This window comes from Dreissena polymorpha, chromosome 2 (assembly GCF_020536995.1).
Source record: "Dreissena polymorpha isolate Duluth1 chromosome 2, UMN_Dpol_1.0, whole genome shotgun sequence".
NCBI classification, from domain to species: domain Eukaryota; kingdom Metazoa; phylum Mollusca; class Bivalvia; order Myida; family Dreissenidae; genus Dreissena; species Dreissena polymorpha.
The window spans coordinates 37,537,040-37,559,784 of NC_068356.1; the positions used below are offsets into that span (position 1 = coordinate 37,537,040).

At 35.1% G+C, this 22,745-nt stretch overlaps 2 protein-coding genes across 2 annotated transcripts; one reads left to right on the forward strand and one right to left on the reverse strand.

The window, feature by feature from the left end:
• The first annotated feature begins 1,521 nt into the window (after positions 1-1,521).
• On the forward strand, positions 1,522-5,257 carry LOC127869664 (uncharacterized). Its single transcript, XM_052412322.1, has 2 exons — positions 1,522-1,627; positions 3,966-5,257. The coding sequence occupies exons 1-2, from the start codon at positions 1,522-1,524 to the stop codon at positions 5,255-5,257; spliced, it is 1,398 nt and encodes a 465-aa protein (XP_052268282.1).
• A 1,549-nt stretch (positions 5,258-6,806) lies between these two features.
• LOC127866647 (phospholipase B-like 1) lies at positions 6,807-22,171 on the reverse strand. Its single transcript, XM_052407352.1, has 10 exons — positions 22,012-22,171; positions 21,291-21,522; positions 20,629-20,860; positions 17,740-17,901; positions 15,836-15,980; positions 14,001-14,201; positions 13,295-13,435; positions 11,077-11,262; positions 10,368-10,474; positions 6,807-9,934 (listed from the first exon to the last, which is right to left on the reverse strand). The coding sequence occupies exons 1-10, from the start codon at positions 22,094-22,096 to the stop codon at positions 9,761-9,763; spliced, it is 1,665 nt and encodes a 554-aa protein (XP_052263312.1). The 5' UTR covers positions 22,097-22,171; the 3' UTR covers positions 6,807-9,760.
• Between the last annotated feature and the right edge of the window lie 574 nt (positions 22,172-22,745).

The window sequence follows — 22,745 nt, forward strand, 5'->3', positions numbered from 1 at the left end:
CCTAAAGAACAGTTTAATGTGGAACTATTGTTTACGTGTCACAATCGGTAGTTATTTGGTCGAAAGGAATGTTGTGTACATGTTGGAGGCCCGACTCGAATAATTATTGTGTTATGTCGATTAATCATTTGTCATTGATAAAATGTGTTTAAGACACAAATTAAAATGAAGCAGGATAAATCGAATACATGGTTGAAAGCTCGCCCTATTTTCTTTTTCTAAGCCTCACCGGATAAACTTTCTCCTTCTCGGCACCAACCATGTATTCTCTATATGTCAATCGTCACCGCGTGCGTAGGAATACACTACTTCCTGTTGACCGGATATAATAAAATTTATTCGACCCTGCTTTATTTGGTCAATGTTTGGAACAGGGGCAGGATAAAAACAAATGCGCAACCCAGGTAACATTTTCAAGGATTACTTTTTAAATATTTAACTATTTTTTAAATGGATAAAGTGGAGGACCCGCTCATTCGTGAGAGTTTTATATAAGTAGCATGATTTTATTTTAAACAAATAAGTATGTTTTCAGTAAAGTGCAACCGCGCGTTTGAACGGTTAGAAAAATGTAGTATCAGTGTGGGGACTTAATATCATTTTAACACAAAAACATCATCTCTGGTTAAATTTAGCAATAACCGTTCAGGGCGGAGCTTGTAATATATCATTTTGTATCTATTTAAAGGTTTCTGTTAAATATCTAAAAAATGAAAACAGTTCAAGAAAAACATTTTTATAGTAATATGATAAGCGTGGTATACTTTTTAGAAGGATCTGTGTGGTATCCGTTTTCCTACAATTTACAAATTGTACTAGTAAAGACAATAGATAATAAATATTTAATTTCAAATGTTTTAATTTTCTGATAATCGTGCCGGGTAAGATGGAGTACGACGAGAGAACATGTTCAGGGGTGTTGCGGCAGTTTATTAAACCGAGAATATATTTATAGCAACACCGATGATGCTGTTATCACAACTCAATATTTTTGGTATCAGTATCATCAGAAATGACCGAGTTGGTTCATAATTCAATTGCCAGTGGTTCGATCCCAGGTGGGGTTAACTTTCTTTTTTACTATTTTTATTTCTTTAGTTCCATTATTGTTTTATACTGGAGCTTTTAGTTATGTCGTTTAAATTTATCAATTTAAAGCATTTAATCACAAACTTCAAAACAAGCCGAAATCTGTGAACAAGTACATGTAAGTTATTAATGATTAAGGTCGAGTTTGATACTGTATTGCATTCCCGTACCCAGGCCATGGGCCCGGGCCCCCAGCTGGCTGTCAAATTATGATTTTTTTTAATAATGGGGCCGCTGCAATATTTTTTCTCGTGAAAGGGCCCACAGTACACTTTCATCAATACAAAAGAGCAGCTATGTTTTATTGTCCCTGATAAACAAGGGGATTAGCGGTCGCCAATGGAGATAAGCCCCTAGGCAATGTTTTCTTATCGCCTTGTACACACATCCGCGATCAGTCCCCCATTGTGATCCTGAATGCTTCATCTATCGATGGCTGATGTAACATATAATTTGATTAGTCAAGGAAAGAATAGCAGCAAATGGAAGCATCTGCTACAGGAGGTCGTAGACTATGGTCTGACAATTGCTGACGCAGGTTTGTTTCCTTCTTTGAAAAGGCCATATCCCCTACACGTATATTTCCTTTCTAAAAGTTTGAATTTTTTATTTGGAAACCTTTAATTGGAAATTGTTAGGTCCCAATTGGGAATAATATATTATTTTTTACATTGCGACTGGGGCGCTGAATTTGAACGGGAACAGAAACACTGACAAAGGTATTAAAACGATTGTAGGACATAAGCCCCCCGGGACAAAACCCCCCCAATGAAAAAATGAACATTTGGACAATTGCCCCCAAGTAGAAATGACGGGTAGGATATAAGCCCCCCAGTGCTTATTTTGCATCTGGATATTTGCCCCCCAATGCTTATTTTAGAAGTGGACATTAGCCCCCCAGTGCTAATATCATATGTTGTTTCCATTAGACTAGTATATCTCTGTATTTGGATTCAGTATTATTTCATATCTCCTAAATATATAATCATAGAAACTTGGATCATTATAATTCGAAATAAAAAAGGTCCAGAAACTCACTTCAATTGCCTAATCTTAGGTAAAACAAACATCTTAAAGAATTTGAATTGTTTTTTAATTAATCAATCAAAAGGATTATCAGCTTGTTAAAGGTGTGACATGTGGCTTCGAAAATATACTTGTTAATGAAAATTAAAGGCTTCTGTATTTAATCAATAAAAAGGATTAAAAGGTGGTGATAACTGGACATGATTATCTGCTCAATCGAGTAATGTCATTTAGAATTAGGCACTGGGGGGCAAATGTCCACGTCTAAAATAAGCACTGGGGGCAAATGTCCAGATGCAAAATAAGCACTGGGAGGCTTATATTCTACCTGTCATTTCTACTGGGGGGCAATTGTCCAAATGTTCATTTTTTCATTGGGGGGGGGGGGGTTTGTCCTGGGGGGCTTATGTCTGGATCCCATTAAAACTGAGTATTTATCATTTTTGAAAGGAAATCACTAGAAAAGACTACGGATAGATAGTTAATATGTTTGTTGAAAAGAAAAACATATTCATAAATTTGTCCAGCAACAGATAAGAATTTGGCAGAATTCAGTAATTAAAATAATTGAGTACCGAGAACTGAGTATAATGACAAGCTATTTATGGTTCATTGGTAAAAAAATAAGTAAAATTGAAACAACAAATCGATCTCATTATATAAGTTAACCTGATACAGTGTAGTAAATAATGTATGAATAATTTATCTGTTGCCTTGAATTTGTATGTAAACAGTAAAATATGTTAAATTGATTATTTAAGACTTTCAATATTTCCCCAAAAAATAAGGCGTTTCGCGCAATTTTTTCCCCCAAAAAAGGCAAGGTTTCCCAAAAATAAAAAAAAACAAACATTGAAGTTATTGATTTGTGCAAACAAAAAATAGTGGAAGCAATTAGAGAGGTGATAATCGTCATTAGTTTAAACCTGTAAGTTTCATATTCACACCAATGTTTAAAGCTTAAGACTTCCGAAATGTGCTGATTTACTTGGTATATTCCATAAATTAATATCACAAAATAAGGTTTGTATATGCATTAAAATTACCTTGCAAAGTGCCAAATTCAAAAAACTTATATATATAGGGAGGGGGGACCCCTCCCAAATTCTCCCCAGTTGGACCCCCCCCCCCAGTCAAAAAATCCTGCGTACGGCCCTGGTATGGATTATGTTTGTGATTAAATATTGTTTTTTTTATTAATGTCTTTTGGTAAGCTATGTGATCCCAGTTAAGATTGTAAACAATTTCTAATGTTTATGCATATTTCTTACAATCTATGTACCGGTACTTGGGTTTTGCCTAATTGATGTATTTTTTATAAAATTTGACGTAGACGGCAGGGATAGTTAAAACAAAAAATCTCGGTTAAAAGTGCGGTGACCCCCTTTTTTATTTGTGTTTATGATGATTACACGTAGATGAACATATTTGAGCAGTTTTGCAGAATTCTATTTGACAGAACTTTTTAAAATTACATTTTGGTGTTAAAAATAGTAAAAAATTGATGTTTTTTGAGGTGACATAAAAATTAAAAAAATATTTATTTTTTTAATTTAACCTGTGTTCTCCATTTTTTTGGCATTGTGTTGTTTAATTAAATGGTTTTTTATGTATCTCCACTTATATAATATCTATATGTTGTATATTTCATAGGTTATTAATTGGTTTGTGACAATTAGAGATTTTCCAGTTTAAATGAAAAAGAACATGTTATAAAATGGTGAATTAAATCAAAACAAGGCCGGTGACCCTATATTTTTATTTCATTGTTCATATAGTATTTGTATATAGTACTTGAATATAAATTTTGAACAAAATCTATTTGGTGAAAAAAATCAGCAAAACTGCAGCAACACCCCATAAGTCACTCAAGACATCCAAGGAACCCGAGTCACTCAAGACATCCAAGGAACCCGAGTCATTCAAGACATCCAAGGAACCCGAGTCATTCAAGACATCCAAGGAACCCGAGTCATTCAAGACATCCAAGGAACCCGAGTCACTCAAGACATCCAAGGAACCCGAGTCATTCAAGACATCCAAGGAACCCGAGTCATTCAAGACATCCAAGGAACCCGAGTCATTCAAGACATCCAAGGAACCCGAGTCATTCAAGACATCCAAGGAACCCGAGTCACTCAAGACATCCAAGGAACCCGAGTCATTCAAGACATCCAAGGAACCCGAGTCATTCAAGACATCCAAGGAACCCGAGTCATTCAAGACATCCAAGGAACCCGAGTCATTCAAGACATCCAAGGAACCCGAGTCATTCAAGACATCCAAGGAACCCGAGTCACTCAAGACATCCAAGGAACCCGAGTCATTCAAGACATCCAAGGAACCCGAGTCATTCAAGACATCCAAGGAACCCGAGTCATTCAAGACATCCAAGGAACCCGAGTCATTCAAGACATCCAAGGAACCCGAGTCATTCAAGACATCCAAGGAACCCGAGTCATTCAAGACATCCAAGGAACCCGAGTCATTCAAGACATCCAAGGAACCCGAGTCACTCAAGACATCCAAGGAACCCGAGTCACTCAAGACATCCAAGGAACCCGAGTCATTCAAGACATCCAAGGAACCCGAGTCATTCAAGACATCCAAGGAACCCGAGTCACTCAAGACATCCAAGGAACCCGAGTCATTCAAGACATCCACGGAACCCGAGTCATTCAAGACATCCAAGGAACCCGAGTCACTCAAGACATCCAAGGAACCCGAGTCATTCAAGACATCCAAGGAACCCGAGTCATTCAAGACATCCAAGGAACCCGAGTCACTCAAGACATACAAGGAACCCAATTCATTCAAGACTTCCAAGGAACCCGAGTCATTCAAGACATCCAAGGAACCCGAGTCACTCAAGACATCCAAGGAACCCGAGTCATTCAAGACATCCAAGGAACCCGAGTCATTCAAGACATCCAAGGAACCCGAGTCATTCAAGACATCCAAGGAACCCGAGTCATTCAAGACATCCAAGGAACCCGAGTCATTCAAAACATCCAAGGAACCCGAGTCATTCAATACATCCAATGAACCCGAGTCATTCAAGACACATACGTCATCCATTACACCCGAGGTGACCCTAGTAATCCAAGTCACACAGGACATACGAAACAGGTTTGTATTGTGATTACAAGTTAGTTATTCGAATAGCTAAATAATTGTTAATCATCAATATTGTGTATACGATTGATTCCAGTTTAAGTTGAGGAAATATTGTGTCTAATCAAACGGCTAGGGAAAGCCCAATGAATTTCTGCTGTTGGAAAATTCCACTGGTGTTTGTTGCCATTAGATATATATTCCGAAGAAACGGTAAACACGTTAAACAACCCATGAAGCTCCAATTTTACTTATCTTATGCACAGACTACGACAAAGCGATTGTTAGATCTTCAAAATCCGCGTTTCCGTTCTCGCCTTGATGTGCCCCAACCTCAGGAACAGATGTCGCCAGTTCGTTCATACACGAAACACAACAATTGAGAAGAATCTGGCCATTCGTTCTAATTGTCAACACTACCAGGAACATTAAATGCTAACGTAACCGATTTAGCCGTTTTGATTGTAGCTCTACAGCCCCACTAATAATAGAAATACTTGATTGTAGCTCTACAGCCCCACTAATAATAGAAATACTTGACGATCATATTGTTATTTGTGCCTTGCGTAAAATAGAATACTTCTAAAGTTCTATCATGTATGGAATCAAATCAGTATTATTCTTATTATTATTCTTACTATTATTATTATTATTATATATTTTTTATAATTATTATTTTATTATTATTATGTAAGCGCTTCTCATGGGCTGACATCCAACCTTGAAAATAACTACAATACAAGTTTACGTGGTACACCGAAACATGCATTTTTTTAGATTCTTAATGCCACTAGGTAACAATGGCAACTTGAACTGTATGATAATGGTGTTGAATATTTTAATAAGTCAAATAAAGGTATAAATGTATTCAACAATCCTATCAAATACGCATATTTAAAATGTTTGTCACATGATCGCGAATGCTTTCATTGACCTAAATTTTTTGGTGCATGCTGTTTCGCACACATAGTTTGTGCCCTATTTCTTTTGCCGCCTCCCAACAAAATGTCCTGATTTACATTGTTTTGACTTTGTCATTTAGCTTATTTCTTTTAGTTAAATATTGACGAAAAATACTACTCTCTATGCTTTTTAAAGGCAGATATTTCCTGCAGTAAGACTCTGTCCGCTACACGGTTATACGGTAAAGTGCAATCAAAATGTCCGAGGAGAGGATTCGAAGAAAACGCTTGGAAAGTAATTATCGAATACCATTGCCAAAACTGTTTTGACACATAGATCACTAAACCATTTCGTAGATAAAAGTATACTTAATTTAAAAACAACGACGACGAGTGTTTACTAAGTATTTCATTTTTTATAAGGAAACATCTGGAGATTAGCGGATATTAACGAATTTGCGGATATTAACGAATTATTATATATACATGTATCTCATATAAAAGACAAAAAGTGATATCTTACTCAAATTACTGGGAAAACTAATGCACTACTTAAATGTTTCGTTTAAGTATGGAAACGACTGCATAATTCGTGTGGTTCGGCCAGTACCTGTGAAAAATCATCGCAAGCGAGCGAGATTGCAGCTTTAGGATATGAAAAACTACGAACACACGTTGTCATGTCATTAATGTTTATTTGAAAAAAAATGCAAATAGAATATAAGAATACATAATCTCAATGTTATACAGAATATATCAGATCATGAGCATATGATTTGAATGTAAGGGAACATACTTGTTCGGAATGTTTGTCCACATTGTTAAGCTATGTTCGGAATGTTTGTCCACATTGTTAAGCTATGTTCGGAATGTTTGTCCACATTGTTAAGCTATGTTCGGAATGTTTGTCCACATTGTTAAGCTATGTTCGGAATGTTTGTCCACATTGTTAAGCTATGTTCGGAATGTTTGTCCACATTGTTAAGCTAATGGCAAGAATAACTCTTTCAGTGCGGGAACCGAATTTTGAAGTCCTGTGCAAACAGTTTGGATCCAGATGAGACGCCACAGAACGTGGACCAAAAAAGTGACTTTTAACATGTTTTTTTTATATTTGACCTTGTGACCTAGTTTTTGAGCTCATATGACCCAGCTTCAATCTCTGGCAAACTTTCATTGGGATAAATGTTCTGACCAAGTTTCATGAGATTGGCCAATAAATGTGGCTAATATAGTGTCAACAAGTTTTCACTAAAGCCATATAAGGACAACTGCCCCCCCCCCCTGGCGGCCATGTTTTTCAACAAACCATTACCATTTTCAAACTCACTCAAGCTATTGTTAGAACAAATATTCAGATCAAGTTTCATAAAGATTGGATAATAAATGTGACTTCTAGAGTATTAACAAGGTTTTGTAGTAAATAGCCATTTAAGGAAAAATGCCACGCCCCCTTGCGGCCATGTTTTTTTACTGATCTCAACCATTTTTGAGCTTAGCCCAGATATTATTAGTTCAAATATTCTGACCAAGTTTCATGAGCATTGGACCACAAATGTGACTTCTAGAGTGTTAATAAGGTTTTACCATACAGTAAAGCCATATAAGGAAAACTGCCCCGCCCCATGGCGGCCATGTTTTTCATACAACTGGAACCATTTTCGAACTCGCCCAAGATATTATTAGGACACATGTTTTGACCAAGTTTCATGAAGATTGGACTAAAAATGTGACTTCTAGAGTGTTAACAAGGTTTTACTATAGCCATATATGGAAAACTGCCACGCCCCCTGGCGGCCATGTTTTTCAACCAACCGGAATTATTTTCGAACTCGTCCAAGATATTATTGGCACATATGTTCTGACAAAGTTTCATGAAGATTGGACTAAAAATGTGACTTCTAGAGTGTTAACAAGGTTTTACTATAGCCATATTAGGAAAACTGCCACGCCCCCTGGCGGCCATGTTTTTCAACCAACCGGAACCATTTTGGAACTCGTCCAAGATATTATTGGGACACATGTTCTGACAAAGTTTCATGAAGATCGGAAATAAATGTGACTTCTAGAGTGTTAACAAGGTTTGCTATATATAAAACTGCCATGCCCCTTGGCGGCCATGTTTTTCAATCAACCGGAACCATTTTCGAACTCGTCCAAGATATTATTGGGACACATGTCCTGAGTAAGTTTCATGAAGATTGGACAATAAATGTGGCCTCTAGAGTGTTAACAAGGTAAATGTTGACGACGCACGACGCACAACGCACGACGGACAAAAGGCGATCACAATAGCTCACCATGAGCACGTTGTGCTCAGGTGAGCTAAAAAAATCTAACAAAATGCTTATTTTAGAAATTCAGCAGACGACATTTTAGCAGACGAAAAATTTCCCAGCATGCAAAGGGTTGAAGGCTAATCAGGGAGACACTTTCCGCTTTCATTGATTTTTTTCGAAAGGAAGTCTATTATTAAAGAATATCCAGTTGAAGCGGGAAGTGTCGGCCCTGATTAATCTGTAACGTACATGCATTTAACCCGGGTTTTCCCAAAGCACGTCTCAATTATAATGGACGTCATTTTCAAAACCACACAATTAATCTTCAATCTACAAAGAATACAGATATAGGGCGTCACTAAACGTATGATCCGCGTCATGCAAAAATGGGTCTTACGCGATATGCGGCCAACTAAGCCACATACTAGTCTGTTCAGGATCTAAGCTGTCCGCTTGGGGGACTAGATGGCAGGATAGATCCTGAACAGACAGTGCGGATGCCTAGGCTGGTCTAAAATAAGTCGTATGCCATAAGACATATTTTTGCAAAACGTGTGTCATATGGCGATAAAAATTATACCAAGCCAAACACCAAATATTGCACGCATATGATTTAATAACACTAACAGGTGAACATGATACACTTCTTCAAAGAATGGCTCTGTTCAAGGCAATCATTTTCCATGGTTACATGTTTAAGGCATGTGAATAAATGTTTCATTAAGAAATATATCACAGATATGATATCAACCTTAACATACAGAAAAAGGGGCAAAAATGTAAAAAAGTATAACTCCGATAAATATATTTCAAAAATATATCTGGAACTTCTTATATTTCAACTAAATCATAGTTTATCATAGAATCACGTTAAGCATGTGTTATGCAAAGATATTACAGATGTTATACAGTATTACTATTTTTACAACCAGAAAAAATAAATTTATCACCATAGATACATGGCATCTTAATGTAAATACCAGTAGTATATGACATATTATATTGATAACATTAATTTAATTCTTACAGTCCTAAAAACTGGACTACAACTCACGTACAACCTTTATACTCTTCCTCTTTAGCATTCCATGCTAATTCATAATATTTTTTGTGGAAATGTATTTGATTTTCTATACTCAAATAAGTATTAAAACATGTGGTATTGTCGTGTAAGAAGACATGTAACGTTATGATTTAATAAAAACATACTTCATTTTTTGTTTGTTTTGTAGTTCATCAAAACTGTTCACAAAGAAAACGTCAATAAAATAGTTTAATATATTATCTTATTATTTCTACTCAAGTGTTATGTATACATCAACACACATCACTAACTTCCGATCAATGTAACTATGGTGAGGGAAGTGGTTGGGTGCGTAGGAACGGGAAGTCATATGTTCCTGGGAGACCCACATGGGATTGTTTGTAAGCGTCTGTCCACTGGAAGGGCTGCAGGCGGGTCCCCAGGGTGGGGCCGTTGATGACGTCAGCCTGCAGGTTGGTTGCCATGGCGTAGCTGGATACCTGGGGGACAGCAGGGGGTCATACTGAGGGGTTAAAAGCTTTAACGCCACGGGTCAGATACGTTTCACAAATAAATTTAAATAAATCAGTAATTAGTTCCACAAGTAATTTTTAGTAAATTTTAGAAACAATTACTGGAAAAAGGTGATAAAACGGGGGAATATAAATATAAAAGTCTTCAGAACTTATTCTCAAAACAATTCGGCTAAAACAATAAGTAAACTTTTTGAGCCAATATAATAAAGAGCCTAGCTGTGATCTAAACTAATTAATCAGTAAATTTTCACTTCCATCTATCTAAATCCTGTACATGTATCACAATGTCGATAAGAAATGGAATAATTTGTTGTTTAACGCGTTAATATAACAAAGGAAAGTAAATTTGACAGCCTGTCATACCATAATGAGCTCATATTGTCAAATATGAGCTTACCTTGGTGTCATAGCAACCAAATGGACCCGGTGAGCTCTCGCGCAGGTCGCCACGGCAGCAGATGGTGTTGCAGGAATCATCTTCAGAATAGGGGTCCTCTGTGTAGTCTGTAGTGAGTAGATGGCTATATGGCTATATGCTAATATGCAAATAGGTCACTTAAAAAACATAAGCTAAAGAATTTCTATGCATACTTATTTTGAAACACAGTTAACATATTTGTTATTTGTGGACTGCACAGGCTAATCAAGGACGACACTTTACCCACATGCTATTATCCATTAAGCATTTTTCTGAGAAAACTGGGCTTAATACATGTGCCTACAGTCCGCACAGGCTAATCAGGGATGTCACATTCCGCCTACACTTGATTTTTCCTTAAGAAGGGACTTCCTTGAAACTAAAAAGCAGAAAGTGTCGTCCCTGATTAGACTGTGCGGACTGCACAGGCTAATCTGGGATGACACTTTACGCACATGCATTAATCCCAGTTTTACCAGCGACCCGCTCAAACATATTTATGAACTGTGCACTATGCTGCTGAATATGCTAAATATGCACTGTGCACTTTATATTGAGGATTAAACAGGACACTTTAGTAAGAAAGAAACGATTAGCGGATAAAGCAGTGTTACATTTAATCCACATTATGAAATGTTATACATAACTGAAGCACTCAAGTAATTCATTAAGAATTACAATAAATCACCATTGTATCTCATGATGTTCTTCATGCTGGTGAAATCTGTCACTTTGCCCGCGTCTCGACGGAAGATTTTGGCTCTGGGAGCAAGTTGGTATGTGAAATCTGTACCGTGCTCCTCAGCAAAGTCCGGGTAACCACTCAGATTGTAAATACGCTCAAAGAACGGAACATTGTATGATGGCCAATAACCTGTTAGAAACAATATAATTTTATTTTTAGCTAGGTCTCCAATCGCATAAACAACAAAAGTGTACTCTTTAGTTGAAATATTTTTTGCAAATGGAAACCAGACCTCAGCAGACATTGTTTGAAATTGAAATTTTCATTTTTCTAATATATTTGAAGACGTATATTTGGTTCTTTACCTTTTGCTATGTAACAGTGAAAACAAGGAGTTCCCTACATAATTTTTTGTCACATATGGTTTATAGCTAATTACAACAAGTTAACCTTCATAAGTTCCTGTGAAAAGGCAAGAGTTTTCCTATGACAGCACACTCCACTTTTCTCCAGCTTTAATAATAAAATGTACATTTTGTGTAAGTGACACACATAATTACCCCATAGGCTTATTGGAAGTTTCAATTGACTTTCTGTATTACAATATATCAGTATATATTAATTCAAGCTTGAATATTTCAAAATACAAAAAAGTGCTAAATTTTACTATAATACTTTTAAATCACAGAGGTCAGTGACCTTATAACTTTGATTCTGAATACATGTATGAAGTTTAATTTCGGTTAAATGAAAACATGTAAAAGAATCATCTTTTCTTAGTTCAAAAGGGACAGTATTTTGCTAAAAGGCACAGTCATGGGCATTTGTCAGTGACCTTAGATCAAGATCATAAGGAAATGTGTGAAGTTTTAGTTAAATATCTTTGCTTAACCTTGTTTTAAGGAGTTATATTAGATATTTTACAGCACACCTTTAAACAATTCTCAATCAAAAGCAAAGTGAAAATGATGCAAAAAGTGCAATAGCATAAATCCAGAACAGCCTGCTAGTAGTTCATAGTCTGTTCAGGTTTATGCTGTTTGCTGCTCATCAGTACAGTCAAGTTACAATTACCGGATCAGTAGCATTATAATAATTGTTCTAGTGAAAAGCAATAAATGTTTTGCGACTTCTTTAACACCAGTTTGATTGAATATTACCTTTGCTTACTGTTTCAGCGCATAGTCTTATTTTTAAGCGCAGGCAAAATGTATTTGTGATACCTTTTTTTCACCTCAGAATTCATGCATTAATGGATCAGTTGTAGCCATAACAGATCACGTGATCGAAACCATTCAGGAGGGCATCTAACACGGTATTTTAACTGTTGAAAGATTAACTGTGTTGTTTACAATGACCAAGTAACATTGCCAGTTATAAATTATATTAATTGTGTTTGTTATTAATTGTTTTCTATATGTTATCTTGTATCTACACTTTAGGCATGATATTATTGTGTGAATAATCTGTTGAAAATCCTAAATAGATTGAAAAGATATGGGCATCTCATAAACTATGTAAATTGTTTGAATCATATCTAATCATCGATGTTGAACATGAAACATAAATAAAACATTGAGATTGAGATCATTTATTGAAAGAATAAACAAGATTTGCATATATTTCAATATAATATATTATCAATACGCATATTATCACGCTTGATCTGTTATTGTCCTAATTCTTCATTTCATTTAAGGTGTTGCAAAATCTTAAACACAAATCAAAAGTAAAATGGACTTTTGCAGGCAGAAAGACTACTAAATGGCCTTTAAATTAATGCGTAAACTTATTACTTTCCAACAGAGTTATAGCATGCCCCAACAAATAATGTTCAACCTCTATTTGGAAACGAGACGGAAGTCAACAAAGTCGTATATACATGTCAACAAAACATACCAAAATGTTTGTAAAGAGTAGCTCTGATTACGACTCAATCAATGCATTTTAAAGAATAGGCCTTGAAGATGCTGTGTGCAAAAAATCATCTAAAAATGTCAACTGTTTATCGCGCTACGCAGTCTTGAACATCAAAGTGATGCGCTATGGGTAATGATCCGGTAATGGTAACTTGACTGTATCTGAGGGTTGGCAATGAAGCCTTTAAAGCCTTGCACATAGTAAGAAAGGGTTAATTAAATTTAACTTTCTAAGTCAAATAAGTATCTAAGTGGTAAAGGAAGCTAAATGGCTATGCCCCTAGTAGATGTCAACACGTGACCTGTTCTCAATATGGGTGTGGTGTCAGCGTATTCCACCAGCCCGGGGATCTGTTCCACAACCCAGAGAGCGTCATCATGAATGGCCTTCTGTAACTCTATCTGCTTCAGGTCCACTATCATGTACTGGTTGTTGTAGGTCCCTAACAGGGGAATAGTGTGAACAGTTGAACACAGAATCAGCTACATTTTCCAAAAGGGTTACGTCTCTAGCTATTAACATTTGGACACTTAAAATATTAATTGAAATAAAGTACTTTTTATAACCATAAATAGCAAATAATTTTATGATAGTTATATGTGTGACAAGTCAGTACTTCTTAAAGTATTAGGGGGACAAATAATCCGTTCAAATTGTATGTACATGTATTCGTGATAAACTACACTCCATGATTGAATACAGAAATCAGTTAATGTTCTTCAAATCTTTGGAAAATTTACACAGTAATACTGAAAGGAAGAAAAATCTATCTTTATACAACTGAAGAATTCTTTAATAGACAAATATTTACCATAGTTCTATGTGTGACCAAGTAAAGATCAAACAGACTTTGTTTAAGTAGAGAGGAACATTTATCGACACTCAATGTTATAATGTATCAAGATGGAACAATTAGAAACGTTGACATTGTGGGATGGCCACTTTTGCGGCTGTGTAAATTTAGAATATTAACAATAAGGCAACACCATGTAAAAATAAAGAAAAACCTGAGTTATTTTCTGCAAAGATTTTGGCCCATTCTTTGCCTCCATGTGCCATCATGTTAGCAAGCCTGACTCGGTGCCAGGCGAGTAGTGCCTGTGGGGTGACCAGCTTGTACAGCGAGGCGTTGAACACATTGTTGGTGGTCTGCAGCATCACCAGCCCACTGCTCATCAGGTAGAAATCATCCAGAGACTCCAGGAATCCTGCCAATACCAAATGAACCCCTCTCAGGGAAAACTGGGCTACATGCATGATAAGCCTGTGCAAACTGGATGCACTTATCAGGGACAACACTTTTGGCTTTATGGGTTTCTTGTTTTTTTAACCCTTTACCACTTAGATACAAATTATGACGCATTTGTAGTCCTTTAGAAAATTAAATTTAATTAAAGACCTTTCTTACTAGATTCAATTGTTAAAGGCTTCATCTCAAAACTTAGATACTGATGGGCAGCGAACAGAATAAAACCTGAACAGACTGCGAGTCACTTGCAGGCTTTTCTGGTTTTATACCGTTTGCACAGCCATTTTCAATTTGCTTCTGAGTGGGAAAGGGTTAAAGGAAGCCTTTAACAAAAATGCAGAATAGGAGGAAAGTGTTGTATCAGCACAGGCTCATCACATGCATTAAGCCCCGTTTTCCTTGAGCTAAGCTCATATAAAATAGACGCATTTCTTTACAAAACTTGCTTTGGTGTACCTGTCCTTCGTCAAATTAACAAACTGCAGATGAGATTTTCAAACTGGTATCTGCCACATGAATATGTGTTTGGTTGCAACTGCTCTTTTACTGCGCCTAATTTTTAATATGACTATTATAGTTATTACCTGAAGGTTTTCAAAAAGGTAAAGTTACGATTGCCTAAATAATATTTTTCGATAATAGTATTATACTTGTATATAAACAATAGGCAATGTACAAGTAAATTGCACATGTATAACAAAATACAATAAATGTAATTACAAGTAAATTGTACATGTTTAACAAAATACAATAAATATACTTACATATTTTCAATATTAATCAAAGTTACTTTTGGTCTCCATAAGACGTATTTGAACACGATGCTGTTATCATTACATAATATTGACAAAAGTGTGGTTTTGTGATATGGGTAGAATATGCCTGGGCGTCAACAACAACTTTTAAAATATTAATTTGTTGTAAATTTCAGTGTTGGTGATAAATTAATACAACTAAAAAAATTCAATTGATCATAGAAATATTTCATTGGAATTATTTTTTTACTCAGTTAGGACACGGTAAAAGTGAAAATGGGTGATAACCCTTTTCCTACTCAGAAGCAAAGTGAAAATGACTATGTGCAACCGTATAAAACCAGAACAGCCTGCGAGTAACTCGCAGTCCGTTCAGGCTTTATGCTGTTTGCTGCTCATCAGTATCTAAGGGTTGGAAATGAAGCCTTTAAAACTTGAATCTGTTAAAAAACGTCTTTGATTAAATTAAATTTTCGAAGGGACTACAAATGCGTCAAATTACGTATCTAAGTGGTATAGGGATAAGGAATGGTAATAAATATCAAAGTGTTTTCTGATATAGCAACTTCATATGATACAAATAAAGTTACACACCAAGAAATAGCTGGTATACATTTGTTTCCGGTTCATTTTTAAGGTGATTTTGGTCAATGGCCATGTTAAGTGAGGTTTGCCAATATGGGTGTCTTGGTAATGAACATTAACCACTATCCTGAGCAGATATTGATAGATTCCATGGCATAGTTATAATGCTGAACACATTCTAAGCTATCCTGACACATGCAGGTCAGTAAGGGTATTGAAATCTTTAATAATTTTTTCTACAGTGTTGCGTTACCAGGGTAACTGGAGAAGGACATTCTCTGAGTGGCAGTGTCAGGGTCGTCCACATTGAAGTTGTAGTGCTTGTAGATACGCATGGTGGCCTGATAGATGAACCAACTGGAGTGAGACATGAACACGTCTTCATACGCCCCCAGCACCTGTAAGCCATGACAACATGATATCATTGATAATAAAAAAATTGACCAAAGTCTATGCAGTAATCTTAAGACCCATGTTTATTACACTCTTAAGATTTAAACGGAAATCTTTTTTTTACCAAATAAGGTTAATGAAACAAATTGATTGCAAACAATTGGAAGAAAACTTTATTTTGTTAGAGCTTTCTTTCAGCCTATATCTGAACATTTCATATATAAATGTTTCACTTAACTTAATGCATTTGTTTGTAATAATACTTTTAAAAAGCATTTAATTCAAATCTTCAATTTACATATTAGTTTTAACAAAATGCTGCTTCCAAATAAATGCATATCCCCTGGTGGAAGCTTCTTTAATACCTATTCATTAGTCCATATCAACAAGTCTTAGTCCAAAATTAGGTCAATATCAATGCCAAAATGAGGTCAGGTCATGTGAGTGTTTTGATTGTAGCATGGAAGTATCTAGGTCAGGTCATGTAAGTGTGTGCGGAGTATAGGCTGGACGTAACTAGGTCAGGTCATGTGAGTGTAGCATGGAAGTATCTAAAGTTTAGTAAGCAATATTGATGTTAATCGAACAGTCAGTTTGTGTTAATCAAAATTGTTGACCTTCTGAATGAGTCCTAAAGTATTTCAAAGTCAAGGTCTAAAGTGGTCAGGTGAGTTGAGAGTTTTTAATAGATAATATTCATGCAAATATTAAAGCCTTCTTGCAACCAGTATTAATGTGAGACGAAATGTGTCATTTTGGGTTAACCAACAATGCAGACATTCTGAATAAGAACAAAAGAAGGTAATGACACAGTCACAATAAGGTAGGGTGATGTGGGTGCATTGATAGTGTTCAAATACATCATCAAGTACAAAATATGTAGGATGCAATATCTCACCTCCTACAAAAATGACCTAATCCGATTGGCTTAGAGAAGTCACGTGTCCATGGAGTATTTTCCATACACCCCGAGTAATTTCCATACCCACAGAGTAATCCAGTAGTCGGTTGAGATATAACCGTTACAACGTTAGTAACTGACAGTGTATGGGATATACACCCTCAGTAATTTAATACCAAACCGGAGCTTCACTCTTGTACATGGTATGACATTTCTGAGGGTGTATATCCCATACACCGTCAGTTACTAACGGTGTAACTAATATTACTAATATAGAGCGAAACAGTTATTTTGGGATAACCAAGAATATGAATCTTCTAAAAGAGGTCAGGTGATGTGGACGTGTTCAAAGTGTTAATAGATAACATCCATGCAAGAATCAAGCTTTGTAACAAGCAGAATTTATATAAGACGAAAGCATCATTTTGTGGGAACCAAGGATCTCGAGAATTTATTTAAAACCAAAATTAGGTCCAGAAAGAGCAAAAAGAGGTCAAGGGACGATGGTGTTTTGAGAGCTGAAATATACCATCCATGCAGGTATCATAGCTGTGTGGCAAGCTGTAATTATTCAAAATGTTTCACCTAGGGTCAAGTATTTTAGAACGAATGGAATTAAAAACAGGCCAATTGCTATGGGCCTCTAGGTCTCAGTAGATGCCAGGGGCATAAAAACATAACTGATACAAATTTAATACATCATACCATATCATATGACCATAATTATCATATCATCAAATACATCAATGTAACCTAGATTAACTGAGTTTGATATCCGTAAAGGTAAAGATACTTACAAGTTGAGTGAAAAATCTCCCTATACTTAAATCTTACAAACTCTCAAACTTGACAACAAAACGTGCCTTGACAAGAGCGGAGCAACGACCATTCTGTGCAATGTAGGATGTGATCTCTTCTTTAGACATCTTGGTGAAGTCAGGTAAGCTATCTGGTTTCACAGCACTGAGCATGTCCAACATGTCTCCGTTCCCATTCAGCATTTGAAAGGCATACACATCCAATGTCTGTAGAAGATTACAATTATGATATGGATAACAGAGCAGAATAGGATGAACCCTTTCCCAATTAGATACATATTTGTAGTGCCTTAGAAAGTTTAATTAAAGGCCTTTCTTACTAAATTCAAGTTTTAAAGGCATCATTTATAATCATTAGATATGGATGAGCAGCAAACAGCATAAAACCTGAACAGACTGCGAGTTACTCGCAGGCTGTTCTGGTTTTATGTTCTTTGCACATAGCCATTTTCATTTTGATTGGGAAAGTGGGAAAGGGTTAAATAAAGGTACACAAAAAGTATTTTTTCTGGAACTTCATTATGTTTAAACGGCTAAAACACGGTATTGGTGCTGAAAGTAGTCTCACTTACTCAAAAAAAATTATTGTAGATACAGCATTTCCTTGGTGTTATTTTTAAAGCTCAAGGTATCCCCTACTCAAATCAAGTTGAATTTTATTTGATCATGCATGCATTTTTTTATCTAACATTTTCATCCTATGGTATAATACAAGTTACAGACACTACACTAGTCATAAAACATGCAAGAAAAACTTAGCAGAACTTCAAAACTTCAGATATTTTCACTTTAACATCAACTACAGGTTATAAAATGTTGAAATAAAGCAAAAAACCAAAAGTGATTACTATCTTAACAAAAAAAAAAGCATTAATTAATCAGGTATCAGACCAAAAGAGAACCAAGCAAGAAACAAAATTCATTTTCCTTTCTTCAAAGTTTCTGCTACTAATTAAAGTATAAGAATGTAAATTTATATACATGTAGTGTAAAGCATACAGTGCGCATGTCTTCATTGATCCATTCATAAGCAAAGGAAATGATTAAATGCAGCCATTTGGATCAAAGTAAAAAACAGAAGTTACTTCAGACGTGGTTAAAACTCATAACTTTAGCTTTAAAAATGATTTCATATGCTCTTTGATAGCATGAACAATAATAAGTTAAATGTGTAGGCATTGTAGAGTCTGTAAACATATGACCATCAAAACAAACTGTTTGATATTGTGACTGATCTCAGTAAATTCTCAAATGGTTTTGTTTGGATTTACTGTTCTCATGATATTTAATGCAAAAAACTATGTTTCCAATTGCATATTCTAGGAGATAATTGAAAAAATGCCAGTTTATAGAAAGCTACACTATGAAGACAATTTATTTACATCATTATGATAAATAATTCGAATTTCAGACAGAAAATGTCTAAATAATGCACCTTAGACATCAGCAATGTAATACAAAATACAATTTTGTTTCATTTTACTCGCATATAACAAAAAATGTTAAAGGCTTACAGAAGGAAGTTAGTGGTTACAGACACCACGAATTTTAGCGTAGCATAATCAAAATGGTAGATACATACCTGAGTCATTACAAGAGGTTTGTTCTTGTCTTCTCTCCATATTAAAGGGTTGTATCATCGTAAAGAACACAGACATATTTAGATCAATCATTTTAGAAAAAGAAAATCAGGTTATATTGTTCCTAAATAAATTGTTCATAAAATAATTCCACAAGAATGCTTACAATATTTCATCCCAAGAGGTCTTGCATTACCTTTTTTTGCACATTAGTCTATTGCACAATGTATGATGTAACATTCCAACATAAAAGATGGAACTTTCACATGAGTAAAACAAAATATTTATGAGAAATAGAACAGGGATTTTTTTCCTTCATTTTTTACACATTTTTGTAGTGTCTGTAACTTTTTCTAAGTAGTATTTTTTCAATAATGATAATATTTTAGCAAGGCAAATTTCAGCCAACTTAGACATGACATGAATACACATTAGCAAATGTAGTATTTATACTTTTGAATGGAAAAACTTCTAAACTATTGCCACATAAAACTTTCAAAGGTTACAGACACTACAGAATTTTAAATAAAAAGATTTACCAATGAACTATCATTATTGCTAAAACCCCGGCTTATCTAGTAGTTTGAATGGGTTTTGTACTTATCCTAATACATAACTGAATTTTTTATGTTAATACAAGTTTATTTACTGAAATTTTGTACCAATAATTGGAGTATAACAATAAGTATATGTTTGAATTTTAGTGTTGAAACAAAATCCCTGCTGGTAGTTTTTTACTTATAAAATCCATAATATTTTACCTATTTCATTAATTCAAGCAGCAAATCGTACCGGATACAAGTCTGTGTAAGATTATACTAATGTTTGCATCATTTGTTGCTGATATCAAGAGCATTTCTCATTTAAATCAATAGATTTTTTCAAGTGAGACTGCATAATGCTAAAAAAAGGCCATTTTTAGAGCATGTTTCATGGTATATCTCAAGAACGTGTAGCACTAGTCTCTTGAAATTTTCAGGAAAGTAAGATGGGTATATGCCAGTGTAGTGGACCTTTAGAATTAATTCCTATCTTGTATATTTTTTCTTAGCCATGGATATAACATAAAAAAATGCAAATCAGCACCAATACCGTGTTTTAGTAAGTAAGTCTAATGCCCATATAATAAATATAAAAGAACAATAAAAAGTAGTATTTTTCCCCAAAAAGATAATTTATTCTGTGCTGTTAACAATATTAATTCATCCTCTACATGTTCCATCTCAAGACTGAAAGAACAATTCCATGTAAACATATACATTTTTCATGCATTATCTTTGGCGTGTTGAGCATCAAATCAGAATTAACAGACAGTTTGTCAATGGATCCGTCAGGATAAATTAAACATACATACCATATCGGCTGGTGCTACAGCCCCATACCCCGCTATCAAGCCATCGTACTGCGCCACAATGTAAGCCACATGTCTCCAGTAAGGATTGGTGGGGGCGTTGTTCCTGATCATCCTCCTCATGTAAAGGTCCTGCTCAAGAAAGAAACTCTTCACTGCGTCAATCCACTTGGTGTCGTTTTGAAACTTGCCTTGGAAGTAATCATTAAGGTTCAGGTAGTGCTGGTAAATACGCCTGAAATCAAGAAAGAATTAGTTAGGAATGTTTCTTAGTCCATTACATATTGCAACCTGTTCTTTTTTTTATAAGAAATGGTATAAATTAGATATAATTCAATAAAGATAATTTTAAGAGACATATTGATTTCTTTTTATATGACCATTATTAACATGCACATAATAATGAAACATAATATAGCCAATTATATAGGCACTATGGTTTACAAAACAACAATCTATAAAGTGGCTATTTATTTTACCACAATTTTAAGACACAATAAGTTAATTACAAAATGTTATTGTATTGATAAATTAACTCATTGACGGCAAATACATGTACAAAGTAGTCCCCTTTTCATTGCCAATAAAAAAAACATGTTTACTTAAAAACATAATTTTCCCATAAAATAATATGAAACTTAACTTATTTCAACTTAACCACATACTTCTGTGTGAGGATGGCTTCCAGGTACCCAGCTGCATACATGATGTCAACGTTTTCTGCCGAATTACCTCCCCTGCCAGCACTGATGTTCAGTATGCCCCACCCTGTGGACTCCAGTGTGTCATTGTATATGCCATATGCAGTGGCACCTTTAACGTCCAACACATCCATTTTGTAGGTGCATTTTTCATACTGACAGTAAACACTAGCACTGTGATAAACGCAGTGAATACCTATAAACACGTAAAAGAACAAACCATATTATTAAACAGCATACAATCAATAAAATATATTCAATCTATTCAATGGTAGTTACTGTCTGTTTCTGTTTTTGAACATCTAGGTCCATATCACATGCTAAATGTTTAGTTTCGCTTTTAGGCACGTTAGCGACACAGAAAACAAAAGTATTGTAAATTATTTATATCTGACTTATATTCCACTCTGAAAATAATTTACCTTGCTAAAAATATGCAAGCAGTCAACTTCATACAATGTTTCCTAATGCTTAAGTTTTATATTAAGGCATAATTAGGTTGACATAACAAAAAAATTCAATGTCATTGTTTATATGAAGAAACAATAAACAATTATTTCTAAGCACAAATTAACAATTAGCTACAGTCTCAATTAAAACATTGAACATATATTTACTATCACATCGATGAAAAAAACTTCAGCGCATGCATTAAAAAGATGAAGGCAAACAATATTTATATTACCACAAAAAGATGCAACAAACACTGCAAAAGCGAGCAGTCTCGTGGGTGCCGCCATTTTGTTGAGTAGTATCACATGATCTGTCATACTGTCATGTGATCATACATCACGCGCATGAGTGTGTAACTGGAGCTCACTTCATCACACAACTTACGTACTCAAAAATAAGTCCATCGTCTGAACCTACGTTTTAAAGTCCACTGTAAATAATATGATTATAGGTGCTACCTAATTTACGGGCAAAAGCTTTTTAAGTTTTTTGATAACCATGTATTTTTAGTAAATATATGGACATGATTGTGTTCAAAATATTATAATTGTTGCAATAATTAAGTAACGCATCAAAAAAAATCAATCTTAAAACGAGTTACATGTTCTTAGCTTAAAGATCTAGCATCTTATAATTTTTTTGTTTTCTAGCCACAGGAATTTAAAGCTGGTTCGGTGGCTGTGGTATAGTGTATGGGGTGTCTGCTAACTGGCTTAGTCACTGGGACTGGGAGGTCTCTGTTTTGATCCCATAAGTGGGAGCATTCTTAAGATAACCCTAAACACATACTATGGCGTACCATTTGGGTTGAAAGTCAAGAAGACCTACAAGGTAAAAAGAGAAATGTACGTCGAAGTACAATAATTCTACGTCGGCATACAAATATAAACTACACTTCGTAGTATATATTTGTACGTCAAAGTACAATTTGTACTTCTACATACATGTTTGTACTTCGACGTACAC